This window comes from Thermobia domestica, chromosome 6, assembly GCF_964235325.1.
Source record: "Thermobia domestica chromosome 6, izTheDome1.hap1.1, whole genome shotgun sequence".
In the NCBI taxonomy this organism is placed as follows: domain Eukaryota; kingdom Metazoa; phylum Arthropoda; class Insecta; order Zygentoma; family Lepismatidae; genus Thermobia; species Thermobia domestica.
The window spans coordinates 273,278,586-273,302,112 of record NC_137459.1 but is presented as its reverse complement, the minus strand read 5'-3'; the positions used below and the strand labels follow the sequence as shown (position 1 = coordinate 273,302,112).

Sequence of the window (23,527 nt, the reverse complement as noted above, 5' to 3'; positions counted from 1 at the left end):
GGCTCTATGGTCAGTTGAAAATTTGTCGTAAAAATGCAAAAACAGTTATAACTCAAGAAGAGAATATCGGGTTGATGTCGGATAGAAAGGGACATTTATTATTTTTAGTCGCAGCTGCCATTAATTCAAAATTGGATGTGACGCACGGTCGACGCAAGGGTAGTCCCTATAGACATTAAAAAATTTCTTGAGTACTCTACAAGAACTAAAGGCAGAAAGTATTTATTAAAGCCAAAAGCAGAACTCCTATCCTTGATAAGCCATATGAGGCCCAAATTCTGGTGAACATGAGTCTCCACACTTAAAAAAAAATCGACACATACAGGACAGGATGTTCGAGATAACACACACACACACAAAAAAAAAAAAAACTTTGTGAAATGATTCCTTACACGCAGACATTAAAAGAATTGTGGACAATCAGTAGTGCACTAATACATCACTTGGTAGCTATAGTCCACCAAAATATTGACGGGACGATGCTGAAAAGAAGCATAGCTCAAGAACAAATGTCGAATCAAGGAGGAATAAACAAAAAGTGTAGCAGTCATTTTCATTCTTACATTCTAGTAGTTCTTCAGCGGATGTAGAACAGGGGCGGCGAAAGCATTGACCTCAAAAAGAAGAAAAAATATATAAGATCTTCAAAGGGACCATTGCTGGATAACTGTGAATAGCTTGTGGTGTTAATTTAGCTCAGCACTGTAACATTCTACACCGGCATCAACACCTTCTGCGGATGGACTAAGGGGGAGCTTAGGGGAACTATAGCCCCGGGCCTGCAGATGGACAGGGGCCTCCACACTGATCAAAATCTCAACTGGATATCTAAAACGAATCATGAAGATACAATCATCATAAAATAAAATATGACCAAAAATATGAAACATATTCCCTTAACTTTCCTACTGTACTTTCAGAGAAATGCGTTAGGTGAAGTCAACAGTGGCCGCATATTTTTTTTTCTAGCTCCGAGCCTCCAGATGGGTTAATCTAGCCCTGGGATGGAGTAATAGTTTTAGGAAACGTCCTGTTCGTTGATCACGATCAGTCACAACCTTGACTATTTTCGATTCTCGTAATCGATTTATTTGTTCATCAGAAGCGACAAACTGCTGCAGGAGTCTTTCCCGGTTATTCCGTACACTCAAAAAGTCGCACACCTACAAACACGACTCTTATTGGCCGGTGTAACTCACGTGACGCTCATGAGTGCAAATGCGTCATCATATCAATTGCGCAGAGCCACTGAACAAATGTAATATGGTATATGCCTAACTCGTTTGCGATTACGGTTGCCGTTTTAGCCACAATGTGGCTAAATTTGGCCATTTTCAGAATCTGGCTAGCCACATTATTTTTAAAAATGCCACTAGTGGCTTTTCTAGCCATATGGTTTTAGCCATTTTCTATCCAGCCACTTTTTGATATATTTTATGTGTCATTTTCCTATTTGCTGAAGTTTGATTCGTTCTTTAAGTGGCAACATTCTAAATCCTACTGCTAGAATTGACCCCTTAAAAGGTAGAATTGGTACTCATATTGATCCTTCCCCTAATTCAAAACTTGTAAGTTACTAAAGATATACCACATTGACTTGACACCTAGTCTTCCCTTCCGAGCGCTGCTGTCGGCTGAAGGAATTCCACTCCCTTTCGCTAAGGGTCCCTCGCTTAGCAACAACTGAATCCTTATTAGCTTAACGCGTGGGTGTGTCGAGGGTGTGAGCTTTAGTTCGCATTTTTGCCACGGCTCAAGACATTTTGTCAACACTATAGTAGATGTTGAGAGAACCCACACACCCACTTGGCGCAGCAGGGATTGCCAAGGACCCCATACACCAAGGGTGAACGCTCTACCACTGAGCCACCGCGGCCCCGGTTTTGCAACCAGTTGAAAAAAGCATCTCGATACAAGCAACCAAGATAAAATAACCTAGGCCTCAACTTGAAGAAGTAGAAGATGATAATGACGTTTATATCTGTTAGGGGAGCTTTGCTTTAATTTTATGTTACTATAGGAACCGAACTTATTTAGCTTTATCTCAGTGCGGGAACTTGCTTGGTGAATTAGTGGTCTTGATGATAAACAACCGAGTTTGTTTTTACATCGATGTTCAGTGGAAGCATCGCTGTAGCTCGTGTTCTTATTGGTTTCCCCTAGGTCTCGAAGCGCTGCACGGAATTAAATCTTCATTTGTTCAGAATTTTGTCAGTAGAGAATTGTGTTTGTCTGCTCGAGAGGTTTTGCTGCACTATTTAATGCGATTATGCAAGACATATTAATAGAACTAGTGAGAAATATCCCAGGAATGTGGGATAACAGGCAGAAACATTATAACAGATTTTAAATAGAGAATAAAGGAAAATAGCAACTCAAATGGGAATGTGAAGTACGCTATTCATATTTATTTACAAATTATACTGCAGCTTATTATAATGCAGTATTTACTATATAATACACGGAGAGGCGGCCTTTCGGGCTGAAGCCCCCACCTTCCGGAATTTATAAAGAAAGAAAAGAAGGTAGTGTCAATTATATCTATGCTAAAAACGTCAAGTCTCCCCAACTTCAAGATTAAGAAAAAAGAATTTGTTCTAAGTTCGTTACTGATATAAGGTAAATAAATAAATAGCTGTAAAGATAGACATGTATCCATAGGGAGGCAATGTGGAATAATAGAATTGCAGTGACGAAACTTCACTTGGTGAAGTTAATACCCTCTCCATCCCGAAATCTTAAGTCATACCTGTTTTTGAATTGACTGGAAAATGATTTTCTCGCTCGAGTGCTGAAAGAGGGCAAATTTTTCACGGAAAATTGAAAAAAAAAAAAAGTAATGGTTTTTCATTTATTGCTAGAGATGGATATGAGACACTCAAATATTTTTGCAAAACACAAGACGAGACATTGGCATTTCTCATGTCTCGTCTCCCGTCCAAACTTTTTAAAAACTGTTTGATCGTTTCAATTTCAAAATATGGTTTCGCAGTGATTTTTATGATGTGAAGCAATATCATAAGTCAATGAAGACTTTTAATATTAATACGAAAAAAAAATCTTCACACGCGTCATAACAATGTTTCTCCTCATACTGAGTACTTACAGCGAGCATGCGACCTCTTCGCTATGTGCACCCTTCATCCATCGCGACCTAGACATCGAAGTAGCGACCGCGATTTAAACCTCGACCTCGATCGCGAAGTATCTTCGGTATGTCTTTACCCTAAGGAGCTCGGTGGTTATGGAGCTAATTTATGTGTTGTCACAAACTAACGTTTATACCATATATTGCGTTATAGGAAATTTTACCATTAGTTTCTTCTGGAGTAGACTGTCATTAGATCCTAGTGAATTTTATGTGGGATCATCAAAATAGGTGCACCTTCGTTGATATTATAACTAAACATAGATATTAAATATAGTTATTCTCGGGCAATCAGCCAGGTTAATTCCATACCCCACCTGGCTGATTTCCCGAGAATAACTACATTCATTACAACATCAGGGAAGCTTCAGTTTTTATAGATATTAAATTTGACTAATTACAGTTTTCACATTGCACCCGTTGAGCTGTTTTATGCTGTAGTTCCGAAGGCTATCATTACATTCCTGATCTTAGTTACATAGAACCACCAGATAAATATATATATTCTCTTGGACAAAAAGGTAACACCAAAATCGATGCACGTATGTCGAAGTTATGAGTGAACATACATAGCGAAGGTTGATTATTGTGTGATTGGTGTTATGTTTCTGTTTTCTGTTGAATAAGTCATTAAACTAATTGAAGTGATAAAATATCACTGTCCGAGAATTGCGTGGTCTCAAAGCAAAAATATGATTAATAAAGCACTCAAATTCTGTCAAGGGGGTCCGCGGTGGCTCAGTGGTAGAGCGTTCACCTTTGGTGCTAGGGGTCTCGGGTTCAAACCCTGCTCCCGCCAAGTGAACTTTGTGGTGGACAAACACCGTATGCGTGGGTTTTCTCGGGGTCCTCCCGTTTCCTCCCACTTTCTTCATTCCACCATTTCATTCATCTCTCATCATCACTGTCTCCTTTAGCCTAACCGGCATAACCGTGGGACGTAAAATTCAAAAATTTAATTTTTCAAATTCTGTCAAGAAGAAAAACAGGAAAAAGAGGAGTGCAACTAAGAAAAATCAAGTGACAAAATGGTGCAAATCGGAATGGAAGAATGATACAAAATAGTACTGGCATCAACCACAGAAGAATACAGTAACGGTACAAATAATATGTTTTTTTTTTAAATAAAAAAAAAAGAAAAGAAAAACTTTCGGAAATTTGTCTTAACTAGAAGATATTTGTAAATAGATTAATTACAATAGGTTACCAATAGATTAATTACAATTTAACCGGTTGATCATAATGTTCTTTACAGTTTGGTTACTAATCCGCGGCCGACATTCATTCAATGGTCGAATATATTTGTTTCATATCTATTTAAGAAACTACTTTTATTGACATTTAATTTCGTAGAACTTATTGTTTCTAATTACATCTGTAAAATAATGTTGACTAAAGAATGAATCATCTGGCTAATTTCGTTTCAGCAGTTGACTTCTTCTTCTCCTTCTTTTTGTATATTGGCTTTGTGTTGTTCATTTCTGCATACTATAGAGTATTTTCACGTGAACTTAGAATGTGTAGACACATAAGAAACCGCCAGAGAAACCCACACACTTACATTAGTATGCAATGTTGTTAATTTCATCAAGCCTACGGTTGAAGGACGATAACTACTTAACCTTCTAACTTATTAGAACATTTTGCAACTTCATTTCTAGTTGGTAGAAAACAACAGATGTTATTTTCTACACCCAATAAGCAAATTCACGTTTCTTAAGTCATATAAAAAATACCTACCTCGCTTTGAATAGATCTATACTCTCATCCAGAAACATTTGCACCAAAAAAAGTTTTATTTTTTCGTTTCTAACTTTTTGTAAGTTTTATTTTGAACCTATCGTATCCAATCCAAGTAGAATGTCTGTGAATGACAGGGGTGTACCGGGATTTTCAAATCTGACTACATTCAAATAGTTCGAATTTCGATTTGTGTTTGTAAAAGTTTTACGCAGATTAGTAGTCTATTATATCATTTAACTTTAAACACAACACAATCTATCGTTTCTTAATGGGTAGCAAATTCACCTCGTAGTTATACTTAGAGAAATGGGACCTTATGCAGAGTCGTTTTGACGTATGATTAGCGTCATAATAAAAGGCCTGACTACTGAAGGAAACATATGCTACTCGAACTCTTTAGCATGCCACTAATAACGTGTCAGAACAACTCTGCATAATGCCCATGAAGTCTAAAGTTTGATTTGTGTAACCATTCTCTAGCCAGCCCGCGCGCAAGTACCAAATTATATTTCAACTGAAATATCTTATCACAGAAACAAGTTAGAAACTTCGTTTTTGTACCAAATTAAAGATAATTGATAGTAGAAGTAAGAAAACTGGATATATTGTTTACATGTTGCCGCCATATTTAAAAATAACGGTTATTTAGGCTAAACATTAGTTTTCCTCGCTTCTCTTTTTACATTTCATGACAAATAGCTATGAAGTTATTAAAAATATGAAAACGCAGCCCAAACTAATTAAAGGAGCATAATCTTAGCTTTCTATCGTTACCAATATCTTTAGTAGATCTTTAAAAACTGACGGAGCTATTTAAATTTAAGTGACGCAAGGTGTGTCGTGTTTTGGACTGTTAAATAAATTACCGGAAAAACACTTACTACGAGTAAAACTTTCAAAGCTATTACTTATCAAATTAAAATATTCCATTCATTTTATCGATAAATTAAAGGTAATAGGTTGTTGTGTCGTAAGAAATGAAATAATAATGTTATTCCATTTGTCAAATATTATTATTAACATGTTTGTTCATGTAATATGTAGCTAATGTTGCAGACTCCAATGTTGACAGTGGGATAATAAAAATCCATAGTTGGCACCAATATCCTAGAGAATGACTATAGAAAACCTGTTTGGTTTCTCCCTATCCCGAGACACCTTTTCCTCTGCATCCGTATTAGACGTAAATGCCTGCATCATTTGCTAGAATCGTGACAAATCTTCAGGTAAAACAATGTCGTCTTTCCGAGGGAGAGAAGATGTTATAGCTGCGGCTGAAATTCGCAAGGATGGTGTTCTGAAAAGACTTAAGGATCTTAAGTGAGGTGCAGAATTTGTGTATCATTGTAATGACGCATTCTATATGTTATATTCAAACAAGAATGTGTTGTTACGGAAGAAAAATAAAGAGAACGTAGTGAAACTGAGGAGCTGGATCAACGCTCAATAAAATCTCAATCTGAGCGAATGGCAAAGAAAATGAAAGTAGATATTCCAGTTCGACATTCACCATCCTCAAACAAGAAAGGAAGAAGTGTTTTATGTGTAGTATGTGGGAAAGAGAAACACAACGGAATTAAACAAAAGTACAGAATATGTGAATCAAATCGTGCAGCTACATTTTTTATCCGCAACCATGTTCTTTAAAGATGACGGACTTACGAGAACTTGTGACTTGGAGGATGAATTACCTGTTTTCGGTGCAGATCTCATTATCATAAGGCCTGTCTTGAGCACTATCTTCTGAAGTTCAATAAATATTTTCAGAAATCAGATAGCACAACTACCAAGTCTAAGAAAACTAATAAAAGTGCAGTGCTTAATAAAGTGGTGCCAATTATTAAGAAACAATTGGATGAGGGTGTGGATTGACATTGTGGGAAAACCGAGACTTCATTAATGGAAACAATGAACTGACTTTTAATAACAACGAAGTTAAACTTTGGAGAAAAAGTAAGGTTTTCGAAGCCTTAGAAAAGAAAGAAACCGATTCTAGGTTTCAACTCATTATTTTGTGCCGAAGAAGTAGCTGACAAACTGAGATCGATTAACATACTTACGAGTGCAGCAAAAGAAGTACGAACGGCTCTCCTTCACATCGATTTCGGTATTGAAGGAGAATTTGGGGACAGTCAGCAACTTCATAAGTCCTGACCAACAACTAGAATTCCTCAACCTGTTTTGGATTTCCTAACAGAAGTGCTACAAGTGGTCAAGCTGAACATCATATCTGGGACGCAAGCGAAGATCTACATATCACTGACGAAGAGAGTGAAAATGATCTTGAAGAATTTTCTGACCAACAAAATCTAAATTTTCAGAATCTATTGAAGTCAATCTTCCAGACTTTATTCTATAATATATATCGTAGCAGGAAAGCAACCCCCATGCATTTGATGGTGGCACATTCAATTCATGAGAAGGGGACCGCGGTGGCTCAGTGGTAGAGCGTTCACCTCTGGTGCTAGGGGTCTCGGGTTCAAACCCTGCTCCCGCCAAGTGAACTTTGTGGTGGACAAACACCGTGTGCGTGGGTTTTCTCGGGGTTCTCCCGTTTCCTCCCACTTTCTTCATTCCACCATTTCATTCATTACTCATTATCACCGTCTCCTTTAGCCTAACCGGCATAACCGTGGGACGTAAATCTCAAAATTTCATTTCATTTTTCAATTCATGAGAAATGCAAAATCAGACAACTGATCTCAACTATGAATAAATTAGGTGTGTGAGTTGGCTATAAAGATATCATGCAAGCACGAAGCAACCTTGCACAATATACACTAAAGACCTGTTCCTCCTCCTTGTCTTTTTCAAGCCACTTTCAGGATGATAGTTTCACTGTAGGAGCTATGGACAATTCCGACCGTGAAAAGGCTACTCTGTCAGGAATCCGTGATAGCCACGATACAGTCAGTCATGGTGCTTTTCCGGGAAGTACGAACAAAAGTTCCATTGAAACCGAAATTGTCGAAGTCGGTATTAGCAAGACCTCCAGTCATCTTCGATCCTTGCTTTCATCTCAGCAATTGAAAAAATAAGAAAGGAAGGTACAACCTATATCGATTCAAAACACGCTGACAATTTCTCCCGAACTGTATGATTTGGGCATCGATAATCTGCGTCAGGAGTTTACTCAAGACATAATTCATGCTGCATACGAACTAGAAAGTAAAGAATCTACTCTAACGCGGAGTACTGTGAATGCGATAATAACGGATTCAGATGTTTCCAAGAAACAAGTTTGGTTTCTTCCAGTACTGCCGTATCCAGTAACAGAATATAATAGTGTATACACAGCAATGAAAAACACTTCCAGAATCTCTTATACAGTTAAACCACTCATCAATGCATGTAGTATGTGACGAAAGGGGTGTATCGCATTGCTGCCGAAATTCAACTTAGGAACAATGAATTTTCAAACATTGTCCTCATGATAGGATCATTCCACATGACCTTCTTATCTGCACAGGAAAGTACATTTCTGGTAGTGGTTTGGAGTCTCTTTTCATAGAAAAGTTTTGGGTCCAAAGTAACCTTGAGTATTCTAAACGGAACTATCTACGTTAGGGCAGTGAGAGGTATATTTATGATTGCAGATGTGTTTATGCTAAAGAGAAGGCTTTCCTGGAAGAAGAAGGTGAATATTATACGTCTGTCATCCAGCAGTTCGTTGACACTATGACTATTATGAAAGAATGACAAGCTTAACGTGCTCTTATCAGTTCATGGAGTTGGTCATTAATTCAGATGAAATATCGAATCTTTGCAGAACTTTTCAGAGAAACTCAGCTCAATCTCAGAGCAGGGCCGCTGCCTCGAACAGATTTTACACCTTTTATTTCCGCTGAAAAGCCTTATAAGAGCTGACCAAGAAGGATACTGACCGCTGCATCTGTATATTGTACAACAGTTGCTTCCGGTATTCATGGCATTCAATCGAATCAATTCCCTGTGGTACGCGTCCCTCTATCTTGAAAAAATCAGAAATTTGGAGACTCAACACCCGGAAATAAATGCTCAGTTCATGAATGGTCACTTCGTAGTCAGAAGAACGAACAATGTATTTAGCACAGTTGGTGCTGATATGATACTTGAACAGATTATAAATATATCAAAGAAATCATCGGAAGGAATTATGGGTCAGACGCGTAGAAAGAATTATATTACGGAGTGGGAACTGTCGTACCACGAAGTTCTTTCGACATGCCAAATCTTCAGTCTGATTCTTGGTATATCACAAACAGACCATGAGTTCCTTGGTAAGGTACTTGATGAAGTTCGTAACTCTGTTAATAGAATGGTAGAATTTTATAGAGCGCAGGGAAATCCCGCACAAAGTTCACAGTCCTGTTAAGTTGTATCATTTCACGTCGCATGAAGTTGTACCAGATTCTAATGTAGAATTAATCCTGAATTACCTGACACGTAGCCATGAAGCTTATGTGGCATTCCGAAAACGAGCGATTTTTGTACAAAACAACTTCGTTGTCGAAGATCATTCACAGACGAAAACTTCCACTGTTTCGTCAAGCAAATAAAGTAGTCTACTTTGTCTACTTTGCAAAAGTTGTTGGGACCGTCTGAGTACGTTTTCGAAGGACATTCGTCAATGAATACAGCAATTATTACTGATGTTATGAACCAACTTCGTAAAATTCGAGTGAAAGGTTTACAAACATTTGCTGATCTGTTTGGTGTATTCTTCAGGAGCTTCAGCAATGTTTAAACACGCACCCGCAGGGATTTTATGTGACTATCTAATCACCTCGGTCAAAAATATGGAAAGACAGCAAAGGGTAACCGCCTCACCTATACTACTAACTAATCTGTCATGCACACATTCCTACCGGTGCAAATGGAGAGATTTTGGGCTTTCTTGGAAAACAAAATTGAAAATCAAGATGTCTTAAAAGACTACCTTTGCACAAAAGCAAAGTTTATCGTCTTTGAAATGTATCTGAGTGAATTACTGCTTGAAAATGGTGCAATTCCTGCTATATCCCACTGCCTCTTCAATTGTTCCAAAAATTAAACGAGTGTTTCATATTGGGTGTCAGTAATGTTACATTATGCTCTGAAAATAAATATGTAAATATTCTCTAAAGCACAGTTAAAGTCATATATTCGTAAAAATTTTGAAACTGTAGAAAACCTTAGTTAAACAGTACTAGCTCTCACAAGCACACATGATATTATCATCAAATTAAAGTAAATTCTCATGATATCAAAGTCTGCAAAATAAAACAATATAATAATTACATTAGATACATATTATATAAACGAACATGTTAATAATAATATTCGACAAATGCAATAACATTATTATTTCATTTCCTACCACACAGCAATCTATTACCTTTAATTTATCGATAAAATGAATGGACTATTTTAATTTGTTGAACAGTAAAAGCTTTGAAAGTTTTGCGCGTAGTGAGTGCTTTTCCGGTAATTTATTAAGCAGTCCAAGAAAACGCTACACCCTACGCCACTTAAATTTAAATAGCAACGTTATTTTTTAAGATCTACTAAAGATATTGGTAACGATAGAAAGCTAAGATTATGCTCCTTTAATTAGTTTGGACTGCGTTTTCATATTTTTAACAACTTCATAGTTATTTGTCATGAAACGAAAAAAGAGAAACGAGAAAAGCTAATTTTTGGCCCAAATAACCGTTATTTTTAAATATGGCGGCAACATGTAAACAATATATCCAGTTTTCTTACTTCTACTATCAATTATCTTTAATTTGGTACAAAAACGAAGTTTCTAACTTGTTTCTGTGAAAATATATTTCAGTTCAAATATACTTTGTTACTTGCGCGCGGGCGCCCTTTTGAATATTGAATTTCATAATGAAGGCCCCAGTTGCGGAAGTGTTACCTTCGATTTTTTTCATTAATTGATCACCCTCTAACAGATTCTGAAGAGATTTGCTGTCATCCCCGACTTTTCTACAGCTCTTATGGACAGAGCCTGGATTAATAACCGGTTTGAAAATATCCTCTCGTCCTACCTTCACATTGAAATTCTCTAATAGAATTTTCATATGGTATCGCGAGACTTGATCGAATACCCGTGATACTTCTTTTTAAGAAGTGTCTTTTATATTGTCATCATTATCTTCTGTTTGGGCATGTACACTCATGTTCAAAATTATTGTCGCATATCTATAACTGTCTTCTTGTAAGAATATAATTTGATAATGATTTTGCAGGGTACTTTTAATACTGATAATATGTATATAATCGAAAAATGTATATTTATGGTAAATTTCATAGGAAAAGAATTATAAATACGAAAATTATAATGACAAAGATAAAATGTTGCTAAATGGACAAGAAAGTTTTATTTTCGTTTTATTGTTCTTATTTACTGCTCTTTTGACATGAAATTTGGCGCATACATGTCTTTGAGGACTATACACATACTAACATTATAAGAAATACCAGGCGAATTCGTTATCAAATTATATTCCTACAACAACATACTTATAGACATGCGACAATAATTTTGGACATGAGTGCACATTTAAAACAATATCACACCACCGACCCTTAAGAGTAGGCTAATAAAAGAAAGTCTATCATTAACAAATTCAACCCGTTTAATTACTGATATCAAAAGAATCGAAATTAAAATGCTATTTGTGTGGTCAGATACAGAATAAAATTACAAAAGTGTAATTATTACTGGAAATTGAAGTTGTGAGCGATTTCGAAAATTTTAAAAGTACATAGTATTGAAATTTCATTTCTTATCGATAGTATGAAATGTTACAAATAGTTGTATTGTGAATTTCCATAACTGATCTGTATACCAATCAAAGGTAGTTTTGTCAAGTTTAACAAAAAGTCCAAAATACACCTCTTGAAAACAGCTCTTATTTGTAAAAGAATACATAATGATCGTTTTTGGCTGTTGCAATAGTCTGTCCAAGCAGCTTAATAATAATAATAATAATAATAATAATAATAATAATAACACAACAACAAAAGCTGCTTTCTTATATGAAAAAAAAAAAAAAAAAACAGGAAGAAAAAGTTTGGTAGTGATTGTAGGGGGCGCCGAAATCTCTAGCTAGGCTCTGTAGAGGACCCAGTTTTCGTCACCAGTGAGCAAGCGATCAAAGATGGGTGTGTTCAGATGCCGAGAGAGCAAAGAAAAACTGGCTGTCAGTCATTGTTCTTATTGGCTGCCGACAATGTGTGGGGTACCCACTTGCTTAACTTCTGTGACTTCCGTATCCCATGCAGGTGCAGGACTGTTTCAGTGGAAACATGGAATCTTTCAAGTTCATCAACGTTAGGCCACTGTCTTCCTCGATGGCTGCTCTCCAGGCCTCGTCATCCAAAACATGTGATCGTCCACCGCAAGGTTCGTCCGAAAAGTTCACGTCTCCCGAACGGAATTTCTGGAACCAATGGCTGACAGTACGTTCGTTCCCGCCATTCTCTCCAAATGCCTGGCATATGCAGCAACTGACAAGTCCATTTTAAAGTCATACAACAAACTGTTTCGATACCTCCATTTCTCTTCAACATTGGATGAGCTATGACTGCTGTATGTGGGCAATGTGCCTATATTACTGGAGATCGATGATCAGATAACTCCCGATTGCTTGGCAGAGACATGCGTCATTTCGTTTCCTCTCTGTAAGCGCATGATTAATAAGACGTCAAAAACGGCAAGATCTTTTTTAGTTACCTTGCAAATAGATAACTTATTTGGCTTGAAGAACAGTCGATCCTACCTAAATTTTACTACTGAAAAAGAATCCACAACTAGACATTATTTGCCAGGTGGTATTTATATGCTGGGGCTAAATAACAATTAACAATAAGAACATCCCATCATTTAAGATGCTTGTATCTGGTTCGTTCCATTGTGACCATCATCTAAATAAAAAGAAAGTAAAAATAAATAATCAAAGAAAGCAGCTTAAGTTTCTCTAACAAACCTGCGCTCATTTAACTCAGGCGGAAAGTTAACAAATAACTTTAAAAAGACTGCCCCTATCATTCAAAAGTAACTGAAAAAATGCAACAAGATGCTAATCATTTAAGAGCAATCTTTGGGGGGGGGGGGGGAATGCTATAGTCCCTCGTTTCAAGACTTCCGTGCATATTCCCATTTCAAGGCAGGGCAGTTAGGGATGCGGATTACATACGGTATATATACATAATAGTGGTCCTTATTTTTCGACTTCCAAGTTCTTTTGAGACACTCCCTAAAATTGTTTCACATCAGACCAAAGTAACATATGAGAAAAATTAACTTGGGGTACAGAATAGATATGAGTGAAAAGCTTGTATACCAATACACGCTTTCCCCTCATATCTATTATGTCTATCAATACAAAACTTGGTACACACATTTCTTATCCCCTATAGTATTTTTCGAGATACATTTGCATTGTGTGCTTTTAGCCGGGGTCAGTCCAGAGGGGTCCAAAGTTGATGGGAGGGATTTCTGGAGGGAATTTTCCCGATTTTCCCTGTTTAAGTACATTATGAACAATACATAACACCCCTGGAAAGCTTGTTTCATGCTGAAGAGAATGAACTATAAACCATGACTTTCCAATGAACAGTGTTGATGCAATAGCTATTTCAGTGTGAGTCTATGACTTTGTTTATACTAACAGGGTTAACGGGCTCCAGGAACTTACTCCGTTGTCCATGGCACCTAATTTTTTGTGCATGAACACATCTTTGTTATGTTTATCGAATGTACTAGGTTTGATTCGGATGTCCGGATGACAGGTTCATGTCCCTTCCTTGTGAGCTTGATTCTGAGTGAGAATACCTATGGTTGGAAATCCGTGTTAAATTGCAGTTCCTTATTTTACAAGTGCTATGACGAAAAAAACGTTGAAAACATTAATCAAACAAACTCTTATGGTGAACCATTTGCCAACTACGGTTGTACTCAATCTATCTATTAAAATGCTACAATAGCTACAATGGCACCTGAGCTCCAACCTATAACTCTGGATTTCAAACTTTTGATATATGGTTACTTGTGATTTCATGTTTAAAAAAGACAAATGTTTTATACCTAGGTATTATGTGTACTTTAAATAAACTATTTAAATAGACCTTTTACATAAAGTTTATTGTTTAAATTATTATTCAAAGCCTTTTTATTTCAATAAGCCTTTTCCAAAGTCAATGGAAATGAATTGTGCTGCCATCTTTGGAGTTCTTTTAAACTATACGTTAGTGGCCAATCCTTTCGACAATGAGATCTCGGAAACTACAGGCTCTAGAAAGATGACGTTTTCACTGATCGATTGTAAATTTTATGTAGATTGTCCAGTTCTAATAGAATACTTAAAAAAACACGGCCATTATTCCTTTATTACATTTTTACGGGTGCACTGGAAGTGTTGAAATTAGGGGGAAAAAAGAATAAAACATCATATCCTACGCATTATACACTCCACCACTACATAATTGTATACGGGGGTTGTAAACTTCTCAGGCGTTTGTTTCATGGCCAAATGATAATGAAAAACGAAGGATAACTATTTCTCCACTCTGAGTTGAATCTTTATTGTTTGGAGTGTTTTGCCCAATGAACACCATATATCGCTGACATTATAATTAACTGTGTGTGTAATGTATTTGCTTATTACATACTGCATGCAAGAAGAAAGAAAACACTGATCATACATGAATTAGGAACTCCAACCGGAAGTGGGCTCAAATCTTGTAAACGGTGCGAGATATTGAAAAAGTAATAGAAAAAAATCTCCCCTTTATGGTATTTCTTGCCAATTTTTTCAAGACGTCTTTCGCTTGTGTCTGTAAAGGGACATGTACAAATGTGAGGAATAACAAGAAGATTCATGCTCATATGTGAATGATGTGCTGTGTAGAGAGCGCAGGTTCAGCTAGTCTATATATTAAAATGCTAGATTTAAATGTTTGTCGTCAAGAAAAGTTTATACATTTATGGTCAATCCTTTCGTCAATGAGATTTCCCAAACCACAAGTGTTAGAAACGTGTCGTTTTCGCTTGTCGATTCCAAACTTTGTATGGATTTGCCAGTTCACATTCAAATTAAAAAAAAAAAAAAAAGTCTTTATTTTTCTATTCCACATTTTAGGCTTCGTTTTGACCCTATTAGTTAGTATTGCCACTAGGAATTTAAGGTTGATACCCTTGTGAAAGGCAAACCAGTAGGGGAGCTACGTGTAGCTGGTTGATGGACATTTCAGGTGCTTTGCCTTAATCTGAATGACAAAACCTATTGCAAGCTACATCTTAGAAGGCTTGTGACCCACAATGATGCGTACTTGGATATGGAATTATAAGAAACCAGTTGAGGATGCTCTAAGAGCATTGCCAGACCGAACTTAAAAAGAATGGAGCGGGAAGGATAACTGTCATTGCTCCTCGCAAAATATCATCTCTTTATGACTTACAGTTCTCGAGCTATGGCTGCTTAAGTATCTAGAAATTCGAACTCCTTTGGCCAATATTTGGCACCAAAATGTTCACCATCCTCTTAGGTATTGATCAACACCAATAAGATCTCTGTGTGACTTACGGTCCCCGAGATTTGGCTCCTTAAATCTCCCGAAATTGGAACTATCTTATGGCCAATATCACGGGAACGGTAAGTCATAGAGAGATGATATTGATGTTAATCAATCTCTAATAGAATGTTAAACATTTTCGTATCGATATTAATTGATGGCCACTATGGCCACCGGTTACTATTTGGTATTACCGGTATTTACCATCCTCTTAGGTATCGATCAAGGGGGGATCAATAATATCTCTCTACAACTTATGGTTCCCGAGCTATGGCTCGTTAAATATCTAAAAATTGGTCATCGTTTGGCCAATATTACGGGAGCGGTAAGTCAGAGAGATGCTATTGGTGTTAATCAATACCTAAAAATATGGTAAACATTTTGGTACCGATAATAATTGGTGGTCACAAGCCAAACCAGTAGCCAGTTGGACAGTGGCCACCGGTTACTATTTGGTTGATCCATATCAATATCATCTCTGTACAACTTATGGTTCCCGAGCTATGGCTCCTTAAATATCTAGAAATTGGCCATTTTGGCCAATATCACGAGAAAGTTGTCATAGAGAGATGATATTGGTGTTAATCAATACCTAAGAGAATGGTATACATTTTGGTATCACTAGAGAATTCAGTAACGAACTTTTTAAGTTCTTTGAAAATACTTGCATTTGGTATCATCTATCACTTACCTAAGATTGCCACAACCTGACCCCAACATTCTATATATTAAAATACTACATTTATATGTTTGCCTATAGTATTTCACTTCCTTTGTAAGTCTTCCTGTCCTTTACTTAAAGGGACTTGCACACAGGTATAGTGAGAAATGGGAAGGAAATTCACGCTCATATTAGAACTTAGAGCAGGTTCAGCTAGTCTACTATATTAAAATGCTAGGTTTATACTTTTGTCTCCAAAGAAAAGATTATATGTTTGTCTCCAATCCTTTCGACAATGAGATCTCGAAAACCACAAGTGCTAGAAACGTGCAGTTTTCGCTGGTCGATTCCAAATTTTGTGTAGATTGTCCAGTTCTAATCGAATATTTAAAAAAACATGGCCGTTACTTATTTATTACATTTTTAGGTGTACACTGGAGGTATTGAAATTTTTAAAAGAAGTAAAGCATCATATCCTACAATTTATACATTCCAACACCATATAGTTGCATAAAGGGGTTGTATATCTCTCAGGCGTTTGTTTCATGGCTAAATGATAAGGAAAAACGAAGGATAACCATTTCTCGAGTCTAAGATGAATCTTTTTTGTTTGGAATATTTTGCCCAGTGAACACCATATCACTGACATTATAATTAATTGTGTGCGTAATAGATTTGCTTATTACATACTGAATACACGAAGAAAGGAAACACTGGTCATATATGAATTAGAAACTCCAACCGGAAATAAGTTCAAATATTGCAAACGGTGCTAGATATTGAAAAAATCTCCCCTTTCTGGTACCCCTTTCCAATTTTTATCAAGACGTCTTTCACTTATGTCTGTAAAGAGACATGTACAGATGTTGTAAGGAATGACAAGGAGATTCATGTTCATATGTGAATGATGCGCTGTGTAGAGAGAGCAGGTTTAGCTAGTTTATCATTAAAATGTTCAAATATGTATCCTTCCTCAAATGATGTTAGTCTCACAAACATAGTGGCATCCGACACAATTAGCTTCCATACGTGAAGAAAGTTGATAAAGTAAGGAATGTAAAACATCATCTCGCTAAGGAGCCGTAACAAAGTCAATTTGTATCACCTTAGGAGTACTGTCATGTCATTCATAAGCACTTTGCTTAATTTGATTTTCTCTATATTCAACTTTCACCTCTATCCTAATGCAGGGAGGGGGCGTAGTAGCTCTGTGGTAGAGCATTCACCTCTGGTGTATGGGATCCTTGGTTCGATCCCAGCTCGCAGTAAATGAACTTTGTGGTGGGCAAACACCGTGTGTGTGTGGCTTTCCTCAGGGTTCTCTCGTTTCCTTCCACTTTCTTCATTCCACCATTTCATTCATTTCTCATCATCACCGTCTCCTTTAGTCTAGCCGGTATAACCGTGGGACGTAAAACTCAAAGATTTCATTTCACTTTTATCCAAATGTGTTCATTTCCATTTCAAGTCTGCTTTGAACCTCCGATTTCTAATGTCATTACTTTATACTGTCCAACGCGGAACGTCCTCGACTATTGGTTTGAAGACTGTTAGGTTAGGTTGCTCTTAACTGCTCAGTTGTGTACAACAATGACCGAAGTTGGCAATTCACATATTTTGATAGATAACTGATTCATTACTTGACATATATGTATGTAAATTAATGCATAGATACAGATAATACTTAATTACTGACCCCCCCCCAAATACTTGTTGTTTATTTGATATGAAGTTTAACATTTTTTTTTAAAGTACCAAACCTACTTGAGACGTGAGCCTAGACCTTCACGTGGGATTCGAAAAACTTAAGCTTATACTGAGATTCAAACCAGGGTTTCACTAGCCGAAGGCTTGTATGTTAACTGTACACCTACGAAGAAACCTTTAACTTTTCTTGAATGTATTGATAAAGAGGGTAACTTTTAAGTGAATCAAAACGGCTGCGCTGATTAACTACAAAATTTACAAAATCCACAAATTTAAAGTCAGTGCATATAAAATAGATGCTACCCTCACCATATGAATCTCTCCCACTGTTGTGGTGGGAAATGGTTCTTCCCGTATGTTTCTACGGCGTTTGACCTAATCCTTGCAGGCACGACATCCCCAATGATCTTTTTACTTCTAAGAAAAAAGTATAATCACACACCTCCCGAAATATAACTAGAATTGCATTAAAATAAAATGATTATATAACACATTTCACATGCTGAATGAAATCAACTTAGCAGTCACAGAAGGCACTTCTGAATAACTTTAAATAAGAATGGAGTTCCTGGTAGAATGTGCGTGTGTGAAATGAAGACTTCCGCAGTATTATGGTCGAAACTTGTGCTTTTATCGAGAAAATATACTATTTAGAAAAAAGTTAATAAAGAAGAACTGCTGACTATGTCAGTACAGTGTAATTTCGTTAAAGAGAATTTTATATTTATGGTTTACACAAAAGTTGAGGAGTTTGTATTGACCAACTCGGTTAAGTTTACCAAATTCTTTTTATTTAAAATAGTTTCTGAAAACATATTTACTACCAATTTATGGCACTACACATGACTAAACAATGAACAAACCATTTTTACACTCATTTTATGAAATACAATTTCGAGCAGAAAACAGAAACACACAAGTAAAAAAAGAAAAAAAAAAAGATTCAGAAGTATAAACAAAACGTTTTCCACTTTGTTATTAATACCTTAAACCTTTTTTCTTGCTAAATAATTTCAATTTAAACAAACAGTCAAGTAGATTAGAATTCTTCAGATTAATCTTTTTCAAGCGTGCATTCCAACTTCTATTTTGAACTAGTGTCTTGTGCACACCATCAGACTGTGTTTTCCAGAAATATTCTAAAATGCTTCAATCATATACTGTTACCTTTAGTACCATCCTGAATCTGAAACTCATGTCACCTCATTATCGTCTGATATCCTTGCATATTAAATAAATGTTAACCAGGATACATTACAAAGTATGAAGGTTCCCAGATTTTATTTTACTTTTGATTCTGACTCAGTTATCATTAACCTATTTTACAAGAATATTACAAACAGTATACATATTACGCATAGAGTTCTAAGTCAATGGAATTCGAGGTGAGGGAAGAATGATGCAAGTTGTCCTTCCTTTATTTGGTTCTTCACAATAAGATCGGAATCAGATTACTTTCTGGCAAGGAGTTCAAATTTTCTTTTATTTGACACTATGACTGCAACAAATTTCTTGTTTCATTTATTATGCAACTTCTCATTTACACTATCTTAATCTCAATAAAATAGAGAGTAGCGTTCAGTGCTGGGTTTGTATGTCTACAAATACTTTAAGTGGAACTTGTGTAATTTAATCTAGTTTTCACATTTCTATTACAGGTAACCTCTTAACACAATAGCCGAAATCTAGAAATAAACGATACGACGAAGACTGCGAATGAACGATGAAAAGATTAATGGAATAAAAACAATGGGAGGTCACTAAGGAGTACTCACTCAAAATCGTTAATTGCTAAATCAATATGCGCAATTTGAAAATTGTCTAAGATCCTAAAATTCTGTCACTGTAACAAGACTCTCACCGAAGTCAGGTTCTGCTTCAAGTATTAAGAAATACGGTATCAATATTTGTGATCTATTATTACATCTGTTGTTATAAACGTAGCGCAAACACATTTATTTATTTGTACACACACAAAGAGGCAACCCTGGCTAAGAACTAACATATTAACTTACTTCGTAAAATATATTCATCATTTAACAAATTCAATATAGTAAAATAATAAGTTCGTTGGAAAACCAGTTTTTGTTGTTCTCAAGACAGCGTGACACTTGCTTTACTTTTCGAAGTTATTTGTTTTACAATCTTCAAACAGAAAATAAGAACGCAATTATAGGAAACCGAGGAATTCAGTACCTTACACAGTAATTGAAACAAAGAAATCATTATCTTTGAGGTAGTGTTTGTTCATCTCGACGGTGATTTTTCTCACGAACAATATCTTCGCAACACTGATTATTTTGCATTATAGCATTTTGAAAAGGCTAAACTGCTGTTTTTTAAATTTTATCCTATTCTTTGTTTTCAGTTACTTTGCAAATCAGAGAAGAAGAAGAAAGAAAGAAAAAAAGTCCACTTAATTTATACTATACAGTAGCTTTCTACCTAATGAACTGATCAGAAGAAATACCACACCTTGACTTCGCTCTCAGAACATTTACGAACACAGAGATTTTAGTACACATCAATAAGGACCAAAGTCCATTTTACTAAGAGTTTCCTGGTGTGGCATACTCCCAATCTCAACAAGAATCAATGATAAAGCCGATTCTCAAAATATAGAATTAAACTTTGTCACTCATTTTGTTTATGCCTTTGTAGTAATAAAAGATATGTATATAATTATTATTAATTTGAAAGCCTGGTGTATCTTGTTTGTGGATAACGGTACTGTAACCTACTTTTATGAATATTGAATATTTATTATTATTATTATTATTATTATTATTATTATTATTATTATTATTATTATTATTATTATTATTAAATTTTACATGTTACCACCAAATTGGTACATTGAAAAAAAGCAACTTATCTTGTGCCTCTGCCTTTTTCTTTTAATTGAATATTTCCTTTCTCTCTGGGAACGTCATCAGCACTGTTCTTGCTGAATTAACGGATACTTTCCTTTACATCTTCATTACTAGAGTATTTGCTATCCTATAAAGAACAATTTACCCAGAATGTTCGGTGGACTTAATTTCGGTTTTTAATATTACCTAATGTTCGTCACTATATTTTGGTAGTTCATTCACTGTTTTTGTGAACGTACCATTGCTCAATAACGATTTATGTGGAATTCGACGATTGTCTTTTGTTCTAAAATAACTTTTTGTGGCCGTTGTACACACTATTTTCCGCTGGCGGTTTTAAACACTACACAAACGTTATTTTAAATTATACAACTTGGGTATGTGTACACTTATTTTCACTATGCACAGATTAATTCCAGTAAGATATCTTCTATTAAGCTCAAGGTTCATCCCTTTTATCAGTTTCAAGTATGTTGCTGCGAAATCTTTACCCTTATTCACTGAAATTCCTGTTTTACCTTGTAATTTTCAACATAGTACCTTAGGATTCTGTGAGATTCCGACACCTTTTTTCCACTAACTGAGTGAAGCTTTCAGTTTTGTAGATACATAGATCGCAGATTGTATTTGGTAGTGCATAATTTTCTGATGTGAGATTAAAATTAATCTTTATCGTTTTGAAGAGATTTATTGATCACGCCTTCTCAGTATACACATCTACCGTAACACTGTTCTTTGAAAGATGTAATCTACAGTAATTTATATTTTTCTTGCAAAGTATAATTTAAAGACATCTCTAAGTTATACATTTCATTAATTTAATTTTCAAGAAAAATTAAAACTGATGTAGATTATTCCTATCAAAAAAACAATATTACGGCATAAATATATAGTGAAAAGGCGAAATCAATAAATCTCCTCAAAAGGATAAAGACTAATTTTAATCCCAGAAAATAATTTACCACCAAAAGCAATATGTGGTCAATGCATCTACAAAATTGAAAGCTTCACTCAGTTCAGGAAAAAAGGTATCGGAATCACAAAGAATCCTGAGATATTGTTGGAAATTACAAGATAGAACAGGAATTTCAGTGGTAAAGATTTGTTTACTTCAAATTTAACTATCGTCGAGCTGAAATTTAACTAAATAATAATACTTCCACAAAAATCGTGAATGAAGTGCCAAAATATAGTGACGAACATTAGGTGATATTAAAAACCGAAATTAAGTCCATCGAACATTCTGGGTAAATTGTTCCTTATAGGATAGCAAATACTTTAGTAATGGAGATGTGAAGGAAAGTATCCGTTAATTCATCAAAAGAGGTGCTGATGACGTTCCCAGAGAGAAAGGAAATATTCAATTAAAAGAAAAAGGCGGAGGCACAAGGTAAGTTGCTTTGTTGTGGATATATGTCTATAGCTTCTATCAGTATATATGGCACTTTTAAATTTATTCCATTATTTGAATATATATTATATATATGCACGTATTCAGCACTTTTCTTTTTAGACAGTTCCTTGCAATTAGAGAAGGAGTAAAGCATATTGAACACTTTTCTGAGAGGTTAGCTACGGGGCTCTTCACAAGAAAGGTGTGTTAGCAAACGTTTTTCCTTTATTTTATTTATTTTTTCACAAATATTTAGGAAGCTATTTGATGTAGGAAAGTGAAATCAAATATTAAATAAATATTAATCGTGTCAACTTCCTGTCCCAGGAAAACCTATTGAGGATATCATCCAGCTGTCTTCGATATCACAAGCGAATTTTGGGTGCATTGCGAAAAATTCTGTCTTAACGCTGCAGGAAACAGTGTTATAGTTAACTATATATGACTTCGTATGTCATGACCGGTCTGATACCAAAATGCTGGTAAAAGTAACTGTGACAATTTTCCTGTAATTCAAAATGCAAATCGAAACATTTCTTATTGAAGTGTGAAATAACTATCCTGTTTTGAAGCAAAGGATCTATCTGAAAAGTTTGCTGAATACGTCATCATGGAATACATTGAATATGAAAATGGATGAAAAAAAATATCTACAGCATTTTTACTGGACTAGTTATGCTTTACATTTACAATAAATTTTATATTCTTCTTTCAATATTGACAGCTCTTAACTATATTCTAGGATTTTATTATGCATGAATGTTTTATATTATTTCATGTATTTTAATATGCCTAGTATTTATGCATTAAGACCAATAAACTTGTGGAATATTCCCTCTCCACGATGGGATTTCTTGAGCGTGGCAACTTAAAATGTAGAAGAAAAATAGGAAAATTCCTCCCACTCAACTACAAGGGTTCACATAAATTTCCTTTTGAAATATTACACACATTATACATATATATACTATATGATAAAATTTAATATTACAAATATCTATGAACATAAATTTTTTTTAAAACAACAGAACAAAAGTGATATGTAATTCTTTGTTTAAAACATCATACTTAGCCACAAACTAAGTACTTAACAGAAGTAAAAATGTGAAAAAATAAATATAGTACATTGAAAAAAGTATAAACTGAGAAAAAGAAACAGGCACAAGAGGTAAACTTAGAAATTAAAAATACACGCATGTATACAAAATATAGTTTATACATAGTAAGAAATTTATGTAAGAACACCCGAATAAACCACTAAACTAATCAAACGTAAATAAGCTCAATTACAATCGAAGATTCTTCAATCGGCTAATGGAGGGAAATCGTAATAAACCCTTTTGCTTCGTAGTTTCTTCTTTCTGGGCAGGAGGAAATCTTTGATTGTAAATATGAGGATAAGTTGCTTTGAACTGAAAATAAAGTGAAAATTCATTTCCAGATTATAAAATAAAGAT

The 23,527-nt window shown here is 35.4% G+C and overlaps 2 protein-coding genes across 7 annotated transcripts in view; one reads left to right on the top strand and one right to left on the bottom strand.

The window, feature by feature from the left end:
• The window catches only part of LOC145688499 (protein GVQW3-like), a 480,426-nt gene that overhangs the window by 422,057 nt on the left and 34,842 nt on the right, over positions 1-23,527 (top strand). The window lies entirely within an intron of this gene.
• The window catches only part of LOC145688496 (uncharacterized), a 199,606-nt gene continuing 194,652 nt past the window's right edge, over positions 18,574-23,527 (bottom strand). For all 5 annotated transcript variants that reach the window (XR_014131921.1, XM_081762826.1, XM_081762825.1 and 2 more), the window contains one exon: positions 18,574-23,482. Coding sequence is in view for 4 of the 5 variants with exons in the window: in XM_081762826.1 (XP_081618952.1) it covers positions 23,357-23,482 (126 nt within the window). In the remaining variant the exon portion in view is untranslated. The remainder of the gene's footprint in view (positions 23,483-23,527) is intronic.